General features: G+C 36.0%; 1 protein-coding gene across 3 annotated transcripts in view; it reads left to right on the top strand.

Annotated features, from left to right (window-relative positions):
* Nucleotides 1-13,290, top strand: part of cep120 (centrosomal protein 120) — a 93,426-nt gene that overhangs the window by 26,927 nt on the left and 53,209 nt on the right. For 2 of the 3 annotated variants that reach the window (XM_072281475.1, XM_072281473.1), the window contains exons 8-12: nucleotides 2,247-2,493; nucleotides 2,774-2,854; nucleotides 6,608-6,779; nucleotides 8,638-8,787; nucleotides 11,221-11,403. In XM_072281475.1, coding sequence (XP_072137576.1) covers nucleotides 2,247-2,493; nucleotides 2,774-2,854; nucleotides 6,608-6,779; nucleotides 8,638-8,787; nucleotides 11,221-11,403 — 833 coding nt within the window. The remainder of the gene's footprint in view (nucleotides 1-2,246; nucleotides 2,494-2,773; nucleotides 2,855-6,607; nucleotides 6,780-8,637; nucleotides 8,788-11,220; nucleotides 11,404-13,290) is intronic. The other variant, XM_072281474.1, reaches the window with a different exon arrangement.

Here is a 13,290-nt window from a genome sequence, read left to right as displayed (position 1 = left end):
AATGGTCCTTTTTTATTGTATCACTTTGCAACCTTTTCAATGGAAGTCTGCATTCCTCAATTTCTATCTTCACCTCTATTTATAATTCAGAATCTCTTTAAGAGGTGCTGAGTGGTTTTAAATGGCACACATTGACCTTAGTTTTTGGTGTACTAAGGTATGCAGTCACACATAACACGATGAGTCGTTGTTTTGTCTTCTATCCTGCAGTGGTGTTAATTAGTTCAAATTAACATGCTTCTACAGCATATCAGCAACAATAAACACAAATTAATTGCACATTGCAAATTCTGCAGCTCTTTTATAGGTTTTGCAATGCAACTACAAAGGGTTGTAATTTAATTACATGAAGCATGTTAGTGCATCTGTCATCTGTATTAATAGACTATTTGCAGGTGCATCTGTTCCTGTCATCTTTACCATTTCAAGATCCTACTTCCACATTTATTAGAAATGATAACAGAAAATGTTCACACTGTAATTGCACTCTCCAGCCTGTGACTGTGGTGTATCATGATCACTTGAAAGAATATAATAGCAGTATGAATCATAAATATTAATTACTTCCATTATAATTGTGTAAATATAGAAATTCAGAATGTGAGAAAAGCATAGATGCAGTTGGAAACTGCCAGACACATCTTGGTAAATTAAAACAGTACAGATGCTGGAAATCTAAAATAAGACAAATTGCTGGAAACACTGAACAGTGGCATCTGCGATAAGATTATGATTGATCTGTACAAAGAGTCCCCTACAAACCTCTATTCTATTTCTAATTATCTCAAGTCTTCTAAACTTCCGCATGTTATTGACTCCATCGGTTCACACTAGAAGCAATAAAGTACTACATAAAATGGTTAGTGATTTTTTTTTTCCCTGAACATGCCTCGTAAATTGTTTAGCTTTAATTGGAATTATCAGTTGACTTTTTAAAAAAATAATGTTAATTTTAAAAATGCTATTTTTTCAGTCATCAAGAATTACTTCAAAGTATAACAATTTTGCATTGAGTTATAATAATTCCAATAAGGTATTGGAATTAGTAATTAAAATTCCAAGTGATATTTGATATTTGATGGTTGATACTAATAAGTTATCACTGAATCTAAGTAAAACTAAATTCATAATATTTGGAAACCGTGTACTAAACTCGTATAGTAAACTTAGAATAAATGATGTTGAAATTGATAAGGTATCTGAAACAAAATTTTTAGGAGTGGTAATAGATAAGTTAAGCTGGAAACCACATATAAATTATGTCAAAGCAAAAATGTCAAAATCTATTGCAATACTGTATAAAGCGCAGGATTTCTTAAATCAGGAATCTTTGTATACATTATACTGTTCACTTATAGTCCCATACATGACTTACTGTGTAGAGGTATGGGGAAATACATACAAAACAAATACAAACTCAATTTTTCTACTCCAAAAGAAAGTCATACGGATTGTAAATAAGACAAGCTATTATGAGCCAACCAATCCACTGTTTATTCAACTAAACACTTCAAAATTCAGAGATTTCATGGATTTTAAAATAATACAAATTATGTATAAAGTAAAAAATGGACAGCTACCACAAAGTATCCAAAGGTTGTTTAAAATGAGAGAAAGTAAACATGATTTGAGAGGAACATGTATATTTCAAAAACAAAGGATAAGAACAAATGTAAAAATTCACTGTATTTGAGTCAGAGGGGTGAATCTATGGAACAGTTATAGTGAGAATTTAAAAACATGCACCACACTTAAATGTAAAAAAAAAATTACTTAAAAATAATTTAATGAACAAATATAAAATACATGATTTAAAATGAATGGGTGTAATGTAAATGATACTTGGAATTGGATTTTGTGTTAAAAGATTATGAAATTTTTTGTTTAGATGTGATTATTGACGCCAGATATGTTGTTGTACAAGTAAGAGGGGTAGGCGTAATAAGCTGTAGCTTCAGCCTATACCCTTTCGGTCTGTTTTAAAGAATATCTATTTTTTTTTGTTGTAATTTTGTTTTATGAAATCATCGTTGAAAATGCTGCTTTTTGTTATGTTTGTACTGACCGAAATAAATTTCATTCATTCGCATTTCTTGTCCCTTTTAGCTAAATGTCAAATGGCCCTTCTAAGTGTTGAAGTTCAATTTTTCATTGTTAAAATTCTTGGGATTTTTCTGCATTAACTGTGCGTGTGCATGATGTGTAGAGATTACTTTCCTGTTATTGACTGAATAAAATTCTTAAAGCCATCTAGTCCAGTTAAAATGGAACCTGAACCCAAGTCTCCAGTTATGCAGAGAATTGTATCTCCTCAAACTGCTAAGACTTCCATTCCTGAGCAATACAAGTCTTCCTTTGCTGAGCAAGCGACAAAGACAGTTGAAGCCGGAAGCCTGACTCCTGAGCGTAGTGATTCCCCTCCCAGCAGAGATCAGGCAACAGAAAATGAGGTGAATAGTCTGCAAGAAGAAGAGAACCAAAGGGCACAGAATGGTGAGTAAAAAAAACCAGCAAAGTCAAAATGCAGTATTTCTGTGGTTTTATAGGAACTATTGCAGAGCTTACTTTCAGAAAGGTCAGGAGGTGGCTGTGCTGTAGCTTACTGTTGTAATGCTAGGCTGTTAACTTACTCTGATCCATTATTCCATATGGAAATATCCAGTTAGTCCTATTATGTTGAAAATAGCTACTTATCAGGTATCCATATCTTTGCACTGATGACTAATATAATTTTTCTTTCATCCAATAATGCCTGATTTTGATGAGGATACAGTAAAGCAACTAATAGAACAGAATACTGGTTCAACATTTAATTCTAAACCGAAGTCACCTCGAGCTGCTAAACCTTCCCAAGGTAAGGCTGAGTTTCATACAGTCTTAGTTACTTAAATGAAATTTGTTTAAAGAGTCATGTTAACTTTGTAACAATGTAGTGTTCATATTTCATACAGATATGTGTGACAGAATAAGTTATATGAGAGAGCACATTTGTCTGTTTTCTAACATTTGTATCTTAGTTTAATTTTTCAGATCTTGTGCCTTACATGTAGGTACTTGCATAGTTTCCATATCTGAGCATCCACAATGTATTACTCTCAGTGAATAACCATTCACAGCCCTTTGAGGGTAGAAATTCCAACCATATATGGAATCATATGTATTTCACCTTGTTTCAGTTGTAAGACAACACATTATCTTGAGCAGCTATCTGGAGGTAGACAGCATTTTGACATTGACCCTGTCACATTCTGCTAGATTTTCGGAAAGAGATTACCTTTCATTCTGAATTCTGTGGAATGATATATTAACGTGTCAGATCAATGACCTTTCAGAGACCTAATAACTGTTTGATCAGATGTTGACTTCTCTACTGACTATTTTGAGCATTTAAAGTTATTTTGGCTTTCTAGTATTTGCAATTATTTTGCTGTTGGCCAGGATCACACGGCAGTCATTTGTACTTTTTAAATCAAAAAGGAGAAAAATGTGATCTACTTTTTAACTGCTTTCAGTTGTACTATATTTTACCATTTTCTTTGACCTGTTAGCCATGCAGATATTTTCAGAATTTTCATTGATTATTTTGTATTTGATTACAAATATTTTCGTTGGAACATGTGACTGTCCATATGTTTTTGCATTGTTGCAGTACTATTTTAAATATGTGATATTTTATAACGCATTATTGAATTTGTGAAGCAAGAGTTGAAATGCTGCTTGAACGGCATATTTTGCAACTACATTGGTTTAAAAATTGCCTGTTTATTAGTGTCTTAAGTAAATGCTTTAGTTTGAGAACTACTTTTGAGACTTTTAAAAACTTTTAAGACTTTTAAAAACTTTTAAGATGCAGTAGGAATAATGTTAGAATTCTGTGAAAGGAAGTGGTAAAGATAGAAAATAATTCTGGGGAGACGTGGTGTGAATTTATCAAAGGATAATATATCTAAATAAGGTGATGTAATTGTGAGGATGTAGCGAGTAGAGTAGGTCAGGGCAGGGCTGTTGATGTGTATTTGGAGTTATACAAGGCCTCAACTGTTAGACAAAAAAATTATTTTAAAAAATTAAGTTGTTGGTAGGGTAATATGTTACTATCTTTTGTGGATTGTTTAATGGATGGAAGTCAAAGGAAGAATAAGTGAAGCACTTTCATGTTGCGCGGCTGTGGCGGTTGGCAGTGATAAGCATCCATGCCTGGGGCCTATCGATTAGACCTTAAGATATAGCAGCAGCATTAGGCCATTTGGCCCATTGAGTCTGCTCCACCATTTCATCATCGCTGATGCATTTTTTTTTTCTCCTCTTTGTCTCAATCTCTTGCTTTCTCCCTGTATCCCTTCATGTCCTGACCAATCAAGAATCTATCAACCTCTGCCTTAAGAATACATGAAGACTTGGCTTCCACAGCTGCCTGTAGCAAAGAATTCCCTCAGGTTCATCACTCTCTGATGAAAGAAATTCCTCCTTATCTCCATTCTAAAAGGACACCCCTCTATTCTGAGGCTGTGTTGTCTGGTCTTAGACTCCCACTGTAGGAAACGTCCTCTCCACATTCATTCTATTTGATAGATTTCAATGAGGTCACCCCTCATTCTTCTGAACACTAGTGAATAAGGGCCCAAAGCCATCAAATGCTCTTCATATGACAAGCCATTCAATCCTGAAATCATTTTTATGAAACTCTTTTGGACTCTCTCCAGTTTCAGCACATCCTTTCTAAGATAAGAGGCCCAAACCTGCTCATAATGCTCCAATTGAAGCCTTACCAGTGCTTTATAATGTTTCAACAATACATGCTTGCTTTTATATTCTAGTTTTTTTGAAGTGAATGCTAATATTGCACTTGCCTTCCTCACCACAGACTCAACCTGCAAATTAACATTTAGGGAATCCTGTGCAATGACTCCTAAGTCCCTTCGTACCTCGGATTTTTGTATGTTCTCTCCATTTAGAAAGTAGCCCTTTCATTTCTTCTACCAAAGTGCATGACTGTACATTTCCCAGCACTGTATTTCATCTGCCATTTCTTTACCCATTCTCTTAATCTGTGTAAGTCTTTTTGTAGCCTTGACTTCCTCAAAACTTTCTGCCCCTCCACCTGTCTTCATATGGTTTGCAAGGTTTGTATAAAGCCATCAATTCCATCATCCAAATCATTGACACATAAAGTAAAAAAGAATTGGTCGCAACACAGACCCCCTCTGGAACGTCACTAGTCACCAGCAGCCAGCCAGAAAAAGCTCTCTTTAATCTCACTCTTCGCCTCCTGCCAATCAGTCACTGCTTTATCCATGCTAGAATCTTCCTGTAATACCATGGGCTCGTAGCTTGTTAAGCAGCCTCATGTGTGGCACTTTGTCAAAGGCCTTCTGAAAATCCAAGTACACAACATCAACCAATTCTCCTTTGTCTATTCTGCTTGTTATTTCTTCAAAGAATTCCAACAGATTTGTCAGGTAATATTTTCCCTTCAGGAAACCCTGCTGACTACGGCCATGTGCCTCCAAAAACCCTAAGACCTCATCCTTACGAATCAACTCCAATATCTTCCCAACTACTGAGGTCAGACTAACTGACCTATAGTTTCCTTTCTTCTACCTCTCTGCCTTCTTGAAGAGTGGAGTGATATTTGCAATTTTCCAGTCTTCTGGAACCATTCCAGAATGTAGTAATTGTTGAAATATCATTACTAATGCCTCCACAATCTCTTCAGCCACCTCGTTCAGAATTCTGGGATGCAAAATTCCTTCAGGGATTCAAGATTGTTTAATGTTATTTCTGGTATACAAGTGTAAAGAAGACAAAATAATTTCTACTCTGATCTGATGCAAGCAGCACCAAAAAAGATAAGCTAAAGATCATAGCAATAATAGAAAACACAATAAATATGAATATGTAAGATGGCACAGATTGTATGTACATGGATAGTATGTCCATAAAGTGATGCCTAGTACAGGAGTGTCTGTATATAAGGTGACTGACAGGAAATGATAAAATAGTGGTGGATGGGTGTGTGGAAGGGTGGGTTCATAGGTAAAGCTATTGATCAGCCTTACTGCTTGGGGGGAAGTAACTGTTTTTGAGCCTGGTAGTCCTGGTGTGGATAGTACATAGTCTCCTCCCTGATGTGAGTGGGACAAACAGCCCATGACCAGGGTCGGTGAGTGGGATCCTTCATGATGTTACATGCTCTTTTCCAGCACCTTTCTGTGTATGTGTCCTTCATGGCAGGTTGGCTGGAGCCATTGATGTGTTGGGCAGTTTTGACTACCCGTTATAGTGTCTTCTTGCCTGCTGCAGTGCTGTTTCCTCTAGCTATCATCTCAAAATAAGGGGTTACCCATTCAGGACTGAAATGAGAGGATTTTTTCCCCCTAAGTGGCAGATGAATATCTAAACTAAAACACAGTTCTGATTTTTCAAAGACACTGGAGACATCAAAGCAGATTTGTAAGTGTTAATGTAATCGAGAGGCGAAAGATTAGCCAGGATTTTATTGAATAGTGTAGGAAGCAAGAATAGTTAAGTATAACCTTGTTAATTGTCAAATATAAATGTGAGTATTGAATAATACTTTTATTGTACTTTTGACAACTATTGGCAGCAGGTCCTGCATTGGATTCACAATTTTGTCCTGCTCCTGTTTCAAATGAATCTGATTCTACGTCAGCACCAAAGATCTCCATTCCAGCATCAGCACATCACTTCTGCTTTGCTCTGGATATAAGAAGTATTGCACGGTTGGATGTCAGTTTTGCCATTAACTGTATAGTAAGGTAAAAGAAATTAGTTTGAGTTAATTTTTCTCCAAAAGATACAGAAATATTTCCAGTCTTGACAGTGTAGGTAACTTAAATTGACAACTGATTTGCTTGTAATCTTATTTATTCATCCTTTTCTCTGATCACTTTGGGCATCAGTGTAGGTATATTAAAAATATTCGAGAGCTTACTTATTGGGTAAATTATGTGATGGCAAAAAGGAGCCTTGAGTAACAGATGAGAAAATCATATTTCACAGGATGCATACACTATACGGTATTTGCAATACAACTGTTACTGTGGCCACCTTGCGCTAGAAAGAACTGTCATTTGTAAGCTTCCTGAAACTGAATCCTTTCTGGCTTCGGGATAATGCATAGGTAGGGGAAGAACCATATATTAATAAACAATAAAAATTTGATTATTAAATATTTATAAAAAGGTGCATAATGTTTAGCTATAATTAACCTGACCATCTTGGCTGTGGCTTGGTATTTTGCAAGGACAAGAGAAATAACTGCTAGATGTAAAAACAAACACACAAATGAAAGCAACAGACACAAAAGATGCTGGTGAACACAGCAGGCCAGGCAGCATCTATAGGAAGAGGTACAGTCGATGTTTCGTGCTGGGACCCTTTGTCAGGACTAAAATGAAATGTCTTTAAACACAAGAGGTTCTACAGATGCTGGAAATCCAGAGCAATGCACATAAAATCCAAAGAAGTCATAAGGGGGTTTCTTCCCGCCTTCCTTTCCAGTCCTGATGAAGGGTCTCAGCCAGAAATGCCAACTGTTTATTCCTTCCATAGATGCTGCCTGACTTAAGTTTAAAGTAATTTTATTATCCAAGTGCATAACTGTCACCAGATATAACTCTGAGATTTGTTTTCTTGTGGGCATACATAGTCCAAGAAACACAATAGAATCAATGAAAAAACGCACCCAATATGTAGTAAACTTCCTCATACACATTCCTCAATGATGATGCTGCTCTATTTCCACTTAGTAATGTAGAATGTTTGCAAATTATATTTATTTTGTGATTGAATGATAGCTTGTAAATGTTAGATTAAATAGATGAAGCTCGTATTATCATTTATAACAATTATTAACAATTTTGTGTTTCTCTTGATGTTGAGCAGATATATAATTGGAATGAAGTTTACCATTGTATGAAACACACTATTAATTTTCAGATTATCTATACTCTAGAATCCTGTAAATGTTAAGTTTGGCTTTTACTGTCTGCTCCAGTGTAAACCTTCCTACTTTCCTTTATCATTCTGTTTAGCTTGGATGCCTTTTTGTTTAATTGTACTTTTCTTCTTTGCAATGCCAAATTGTTACTCTAAACACTCTTCTCATCAACTAGAAGAGTACAAAAAGTTTAAATAGTTCATGGCTAAATTATTACTTAAACAATGTGGGTTGGGTATACTATCAGATTAAATTAGTGAACCACATCTAAAAATGGTTCATTTTTATTGACAATTCTCCGAAGACATCTGCTTATGTTGTGTAAATATGACCTAGAAAAATGATTTACTGTTTTAATGCATAATTCCATTGGGTTCCTTGTGCCTGCTTTACCTCTTAATAAGGTCATGGCTAATGTTTTTCCAAACCAATGAGGATACAAACAAGACAGTTTTTTTATGTTACAATTTTCAAGTTTGAGAAGGTTTTACATTGGAATAAAATGCTGTGGTAATTAAATTCTGCTGCAGATTTAACATTTAGATTTTGTTGGATGTCAAGGCATCTGAAAATGAGTTCAGTGCTTATTTTCTTTCAACGTTTTTTGAAATAATTTGTCAGTCTATATTTGTTAATTATGATGAGACTCTCTTTGCTTTCAATTTGCTGATCAGATACACCTACCCATTTTTTGGTACTGCGGCACCAATCATCACAAATCCTCCAGTTGAAGTAAAGAAAAATATGGAAGTGATCTTTCCTCAGTCATTTTGTGCATTTGACTTTGCAGTATTACCTCATCAACTGCAAGATACATTTTTCAGGTACAGTTATCAATCATTTTCAGATATTTTATTCTATTACACTATTGTGCAAAAAGTCTTGGGCACGTATATATAGTTAGGGTGCCTAAGACTTTTGTAGAGAACTGTGGTAATTTTGTGTATTGCACTGTACTGCTGCAACAAAGATAAATTTCATGATATGAGAAGTGATAAACATGATTCTGATATAACTCTATTGTGGATTGAGAGTGGGAAGGAGAATCATGGTTGGGAAAAGGGAAAGGGAGTAGGAAACACCAGAGAGACATTCTGTAATGATAAATAAACCAATTGTTTGGAACCAAGTTACCTTGCTTTGTGTTTCAGGGCTGGGAGAATCTGCAATCCTGCCACACCCTGCCCCTGGCACTCCTCCTCTGCCTCCTGTCCCACACCCCTCCTGTGGCACTCCAGCCTTGCCATCCTCAACATCCTTTTTTCCCACCAGAGTTACAAACTTGCTGCTCCACACTGACAAATACAGTGCTATGCAAAGGTTTTGGAAACCCTAGCTATATAAAGGTGCTCCAAACTTCTGCACAGTACTGTACTTAAAAGTACATAAATAGTTATACTCCCTTACCTGTCATGAACTAAACATTTACTTTGTTTTCCTTAATATCATATTATTCTGCTGGGAAAATTTAGGTCAATGAACAGAAAACTGCAGCGAATTCTGATGTTTAAATTTGGTTTGACATTTGAGAAATTGCTATTTTCACTGGATACACTGGATTAATGTTCAGAGATCTGAATTATTGATCAGAAGATCAAAATTGAAGCCTACTTTTAGCATCTGGGGAATTTACTTGCAAAAATGAATAAAAAGCTGATACAATTTAATTTGACTTTGAAACTACATTGATATTATGTATACTTACATGATTAAAGGAAGGAAATTTGCTATCCTGAACTGGCCTTGACCATATATTACTCCAGCCCCAGCAATGTAATTGACTATTAGCTCAAATAATGTCTTAGCCAACAATGTCCACCTCCCATGAATGAATTTAAATAAATGTGGAGTCCTATAATACTGAATTGTAGTAGGTGATGATGCTGTCTTTGAATGAGCGATTCAGTTTTGTTCTCTCTGTTCTGCAAACATTTCCAATTTAAGTATAATTAATCTACTCCTAAGAAGTTAGCGACTTTTGATATGTAGATTTCCTTTCTTCTGAAGTTATGTCCTTTTTCGGGTATTCTCTGAACTGTGGTAATTTCATGTGTGCCACCTACCTTCTGAGGTATTTAAGTGTCTGTTATTCATGTATGAATCTTGCAGTTGCTGCTGGGGTATTCACCTCTGGAGAATTTATTGAGGCTACTCATGCTGAATCCCCTCAGAGTACTGAGTTTATTCTTTTCTGGGTAACAAAGTTACTAATTTGCAATTAGAAAATGAGAATCCTGTTTCGAACTTGATTTAAAAAAAACTACAATGCTAATATTATGTCAAGTTAGATCATTCAATGTTAACTTTAGAACCTAACATTTTGTTTCTTGTGCCTTGGATTTTGTTTTAAAATTTAATCAGTATATTCCAGTTAATTGGCCCATTGGTTAATCGAGTCAGTTGCTTCTTTGGGACCACTCGTAAAGAACAAAAACTAATCAAGAAAATAGCCATGATTCCCTTTGTTTATTTGGGACACTATACCGCTTAAATGAGACAGGAGACTGTTGCCGAACAACTTCTAAGTCACATGTACTTGTGTGGCTGTTAGGCGGTATACTGTGCTTAGAGTGAACAGTTTTTAAATAGCATCTGTTGCATGTGTTTGTGTTCGAAAAGCAATGATTTCTATCACTGATAGTTGCCAAGAAATAAACCGTAAAACAATTCGGAACTGTTTTGCTCACTATGGTTTTAAACATTTAGAGATCCCAGAAACAACCAGGAGTGAAAATGAAACAATTTAGGAACTACAAAAAATATGAAGGTGTCTACAAACATTTTGAAGGCTACAATGTAAATGAAAGTTTGGAGGATGCAATCACCAAAAGCATTGTATGAAAGCAGTCCATTATCTGCACTGTTTGCCTATTCTGATTTTATTTAGTCAATCAAAAAACACGCCAGTGTACACTGGATGAATTCTTCTGTCATGAACTATTAGGAACTAATACACAGTTTTATAGTACTGTAGTAGTAATGTTTTAATTTGTTCTCTATTTCATTTTAATATATAATGTGTTACTCAATTAAATGGAGGTTTTTCTTTTTTTAATACCTTTTTTTTAGCTACTTCCAAGAAACTGGCCAATTGGGGCAGCTGCTTAATTAGGCCAAAATGTACTGGTCTTGATGTGTCCCAACTAACCAGAATCCACTGTAATATTAGTTTCTAATTTTGCAGTGTTATTCGAACTTGATTTTAAATAAGAACTTACCAATTGATATGCTATATTCTGAGATCTATTTTTCTGTAGGTTACCCTTGTTAATTGAAGTGTGGCACAAGGATAAAATGACTAAAGATCTGCTGTTGGGTGTAGCAAGACTGAAGCTGTCAAATGTTCTAACAGCAGATAAAACCCGCTTCTTGGGTCCATCAGGTGATCAGTGCTGGCGACAAACCTATAGTGAAAGGATTCCGGTTATATCAGCACAAGGGCAAGTATGATTTGCTGATTTAGTACTCTAAATCATGAACATGAACTATAGTTACATATTCACAATCCCATGTATATGTGTATTACATAGCAGGTTGAGATTTGTTTTCATCTTCCTATCCTTTCACAGATTGCAGCAACATGAGTTTTTATCACCAAGAATTTCTTTGTGTGTAATCTCTAGATTTGTTACGTGGTCTGAACTGCAACTTTAAGGCAATATTACCATGAATGAAACTGAGCCATTTACTTTTGCAAATATCTATCAAAAATATTTTCCTTGGTGTTTTATCATTTTAGTTTTTACAACTTTTAATTTCCTGCTTTTATTTTTGTCTTGGTGCATTAACATTTGGAATTTGTGAAACTTGCATGTCTTTGTGCAGTGCTAGGTATATATTCTCTTTATCCATTGAATTTGATCAAATCTAATGTAACTCTAATACTTCATTGATTTTCCAAGGAACAATTTCAATCAACTTCAAACAAACAACTTCAATCAATGTACAGTTTCAACAGTGTCACAATACACTTTTCATTAATTACTCAACTTCGTTGTTGGATCTAAAAAAAAACAAATGTCTTTGGGTCAAAGATGAGTCAGAAAATCCTGAAGAAAACGGCAGATAAGAAACAAACAATTTCTTCTGCCTTACCCTTGTTCCTCTGTGGTCCTTCAAATTGGCAAGTACTATGGTGCATTTTTGCAAACTCAGAAGTTGGGCGATCAATGTTCACAAGTCACCTGACCTGTAATTTAGTTGAAGAAGTTAGTTAAACTTAAAATTTTACTTTTCAGCATGAGGACTTGACAGACTCTTGATTTTTGGCAGGGTTTGTACATTCAAATACAGATGATGGATTGTACATTACATTGACTTTGCTTCCTACAAGTTTTGCACTGCCATTCGGTCAGGGAGCAGCTTTTTGCTAAGGTTGTATGTCTTTTCAATATTAACGGTAGAAAGAAATGATCAGTTTTGTAAACAATATTAGAAAATGATCATCCAATAATTTCCATATCACTGTGTGATGGAATATCGAGTGAAGCTGCACTAGGGGGCAGTGCTCACATGCCTTTCCATCATACTGCTGTAGTAATTTCCAGATGACCTTAGTGCTGGTTGTTGCTTGTTCACTTGTTAGCTGAATGATTAAGTTTGTGCTATCCCTTCCATAATAATAATGTTACCATTTGATAAGATATTTCGTAAGGTCCCTCATGATAGTTTGATAGGTAAAGATGCACGGGATTCAGGGTGAACTGCAAGATTAGATTGCCCATAGAAGACAGAAACATAGAAAACCTACAGCACAATACAGGCCCTTTGGCCCACAAAGCTGTGCCAAGCATGACCTTACCGTAGAAATTACCTAGGGTCACCCATAGCCCTCTAATTTTCTGAGCTCCAAGTACCCGTCCAGGAGTCTCTTAAAAGACCCTATTGTATCCGCCCTCACCACCGTCGTTGGCAGCCCATTCCACGCACTCGCCACACTCTGCATAAAAAAACTTACCCGTAACATCTCCTCTGTACCTACTTCCAAGCACCTTAAAACTGTGCCCTTTCGTGCTAGCCATTCCAGCCCTGGGAAAAAGCTTCTGACTATCCAGACAATCAGTGCCTCTTGTCATCTTAGACACCTCTATCAGGTCACCTCTCATCCTCAGTCGCTCCAAGGAAAAAGGGCTGAGTTCATTGAACATGTTCTCATAGGGCATGCTCCCCAATCCAGGCAACATCCTTGTAAATCTCCTCTGCACTCTTTCTATGGTTTCCACGTCCTTCCTCTAGTGAGGCGACCAGAATTGAGCACAGTACTCCAAATGGTGTCCGACCAGGGTCTTTTATAGCTGCAACATTACCTCCCGGCTCCTAAACTCAGT

Source organism: Mobula birostris, chromosome 17, assembly GCF_030028105.1.
Source record: "Mobula birostris isolate sMobBir1 chromosome 17, sMobBir1.hap1, whole genome shotgun sequence".
Taxonomy (NCBI): domain Eukaryota; kingdom Metazoa; phylum Chordata; class Chondrichthyes; order Myliobatiformes; family Myliobatidae; genus Mobula; species Mobula birostris.
Note: the sequence above shows the minus strand (reverse complement) of the source record. Positions and strands in the feature narration are given on the sequence as shown.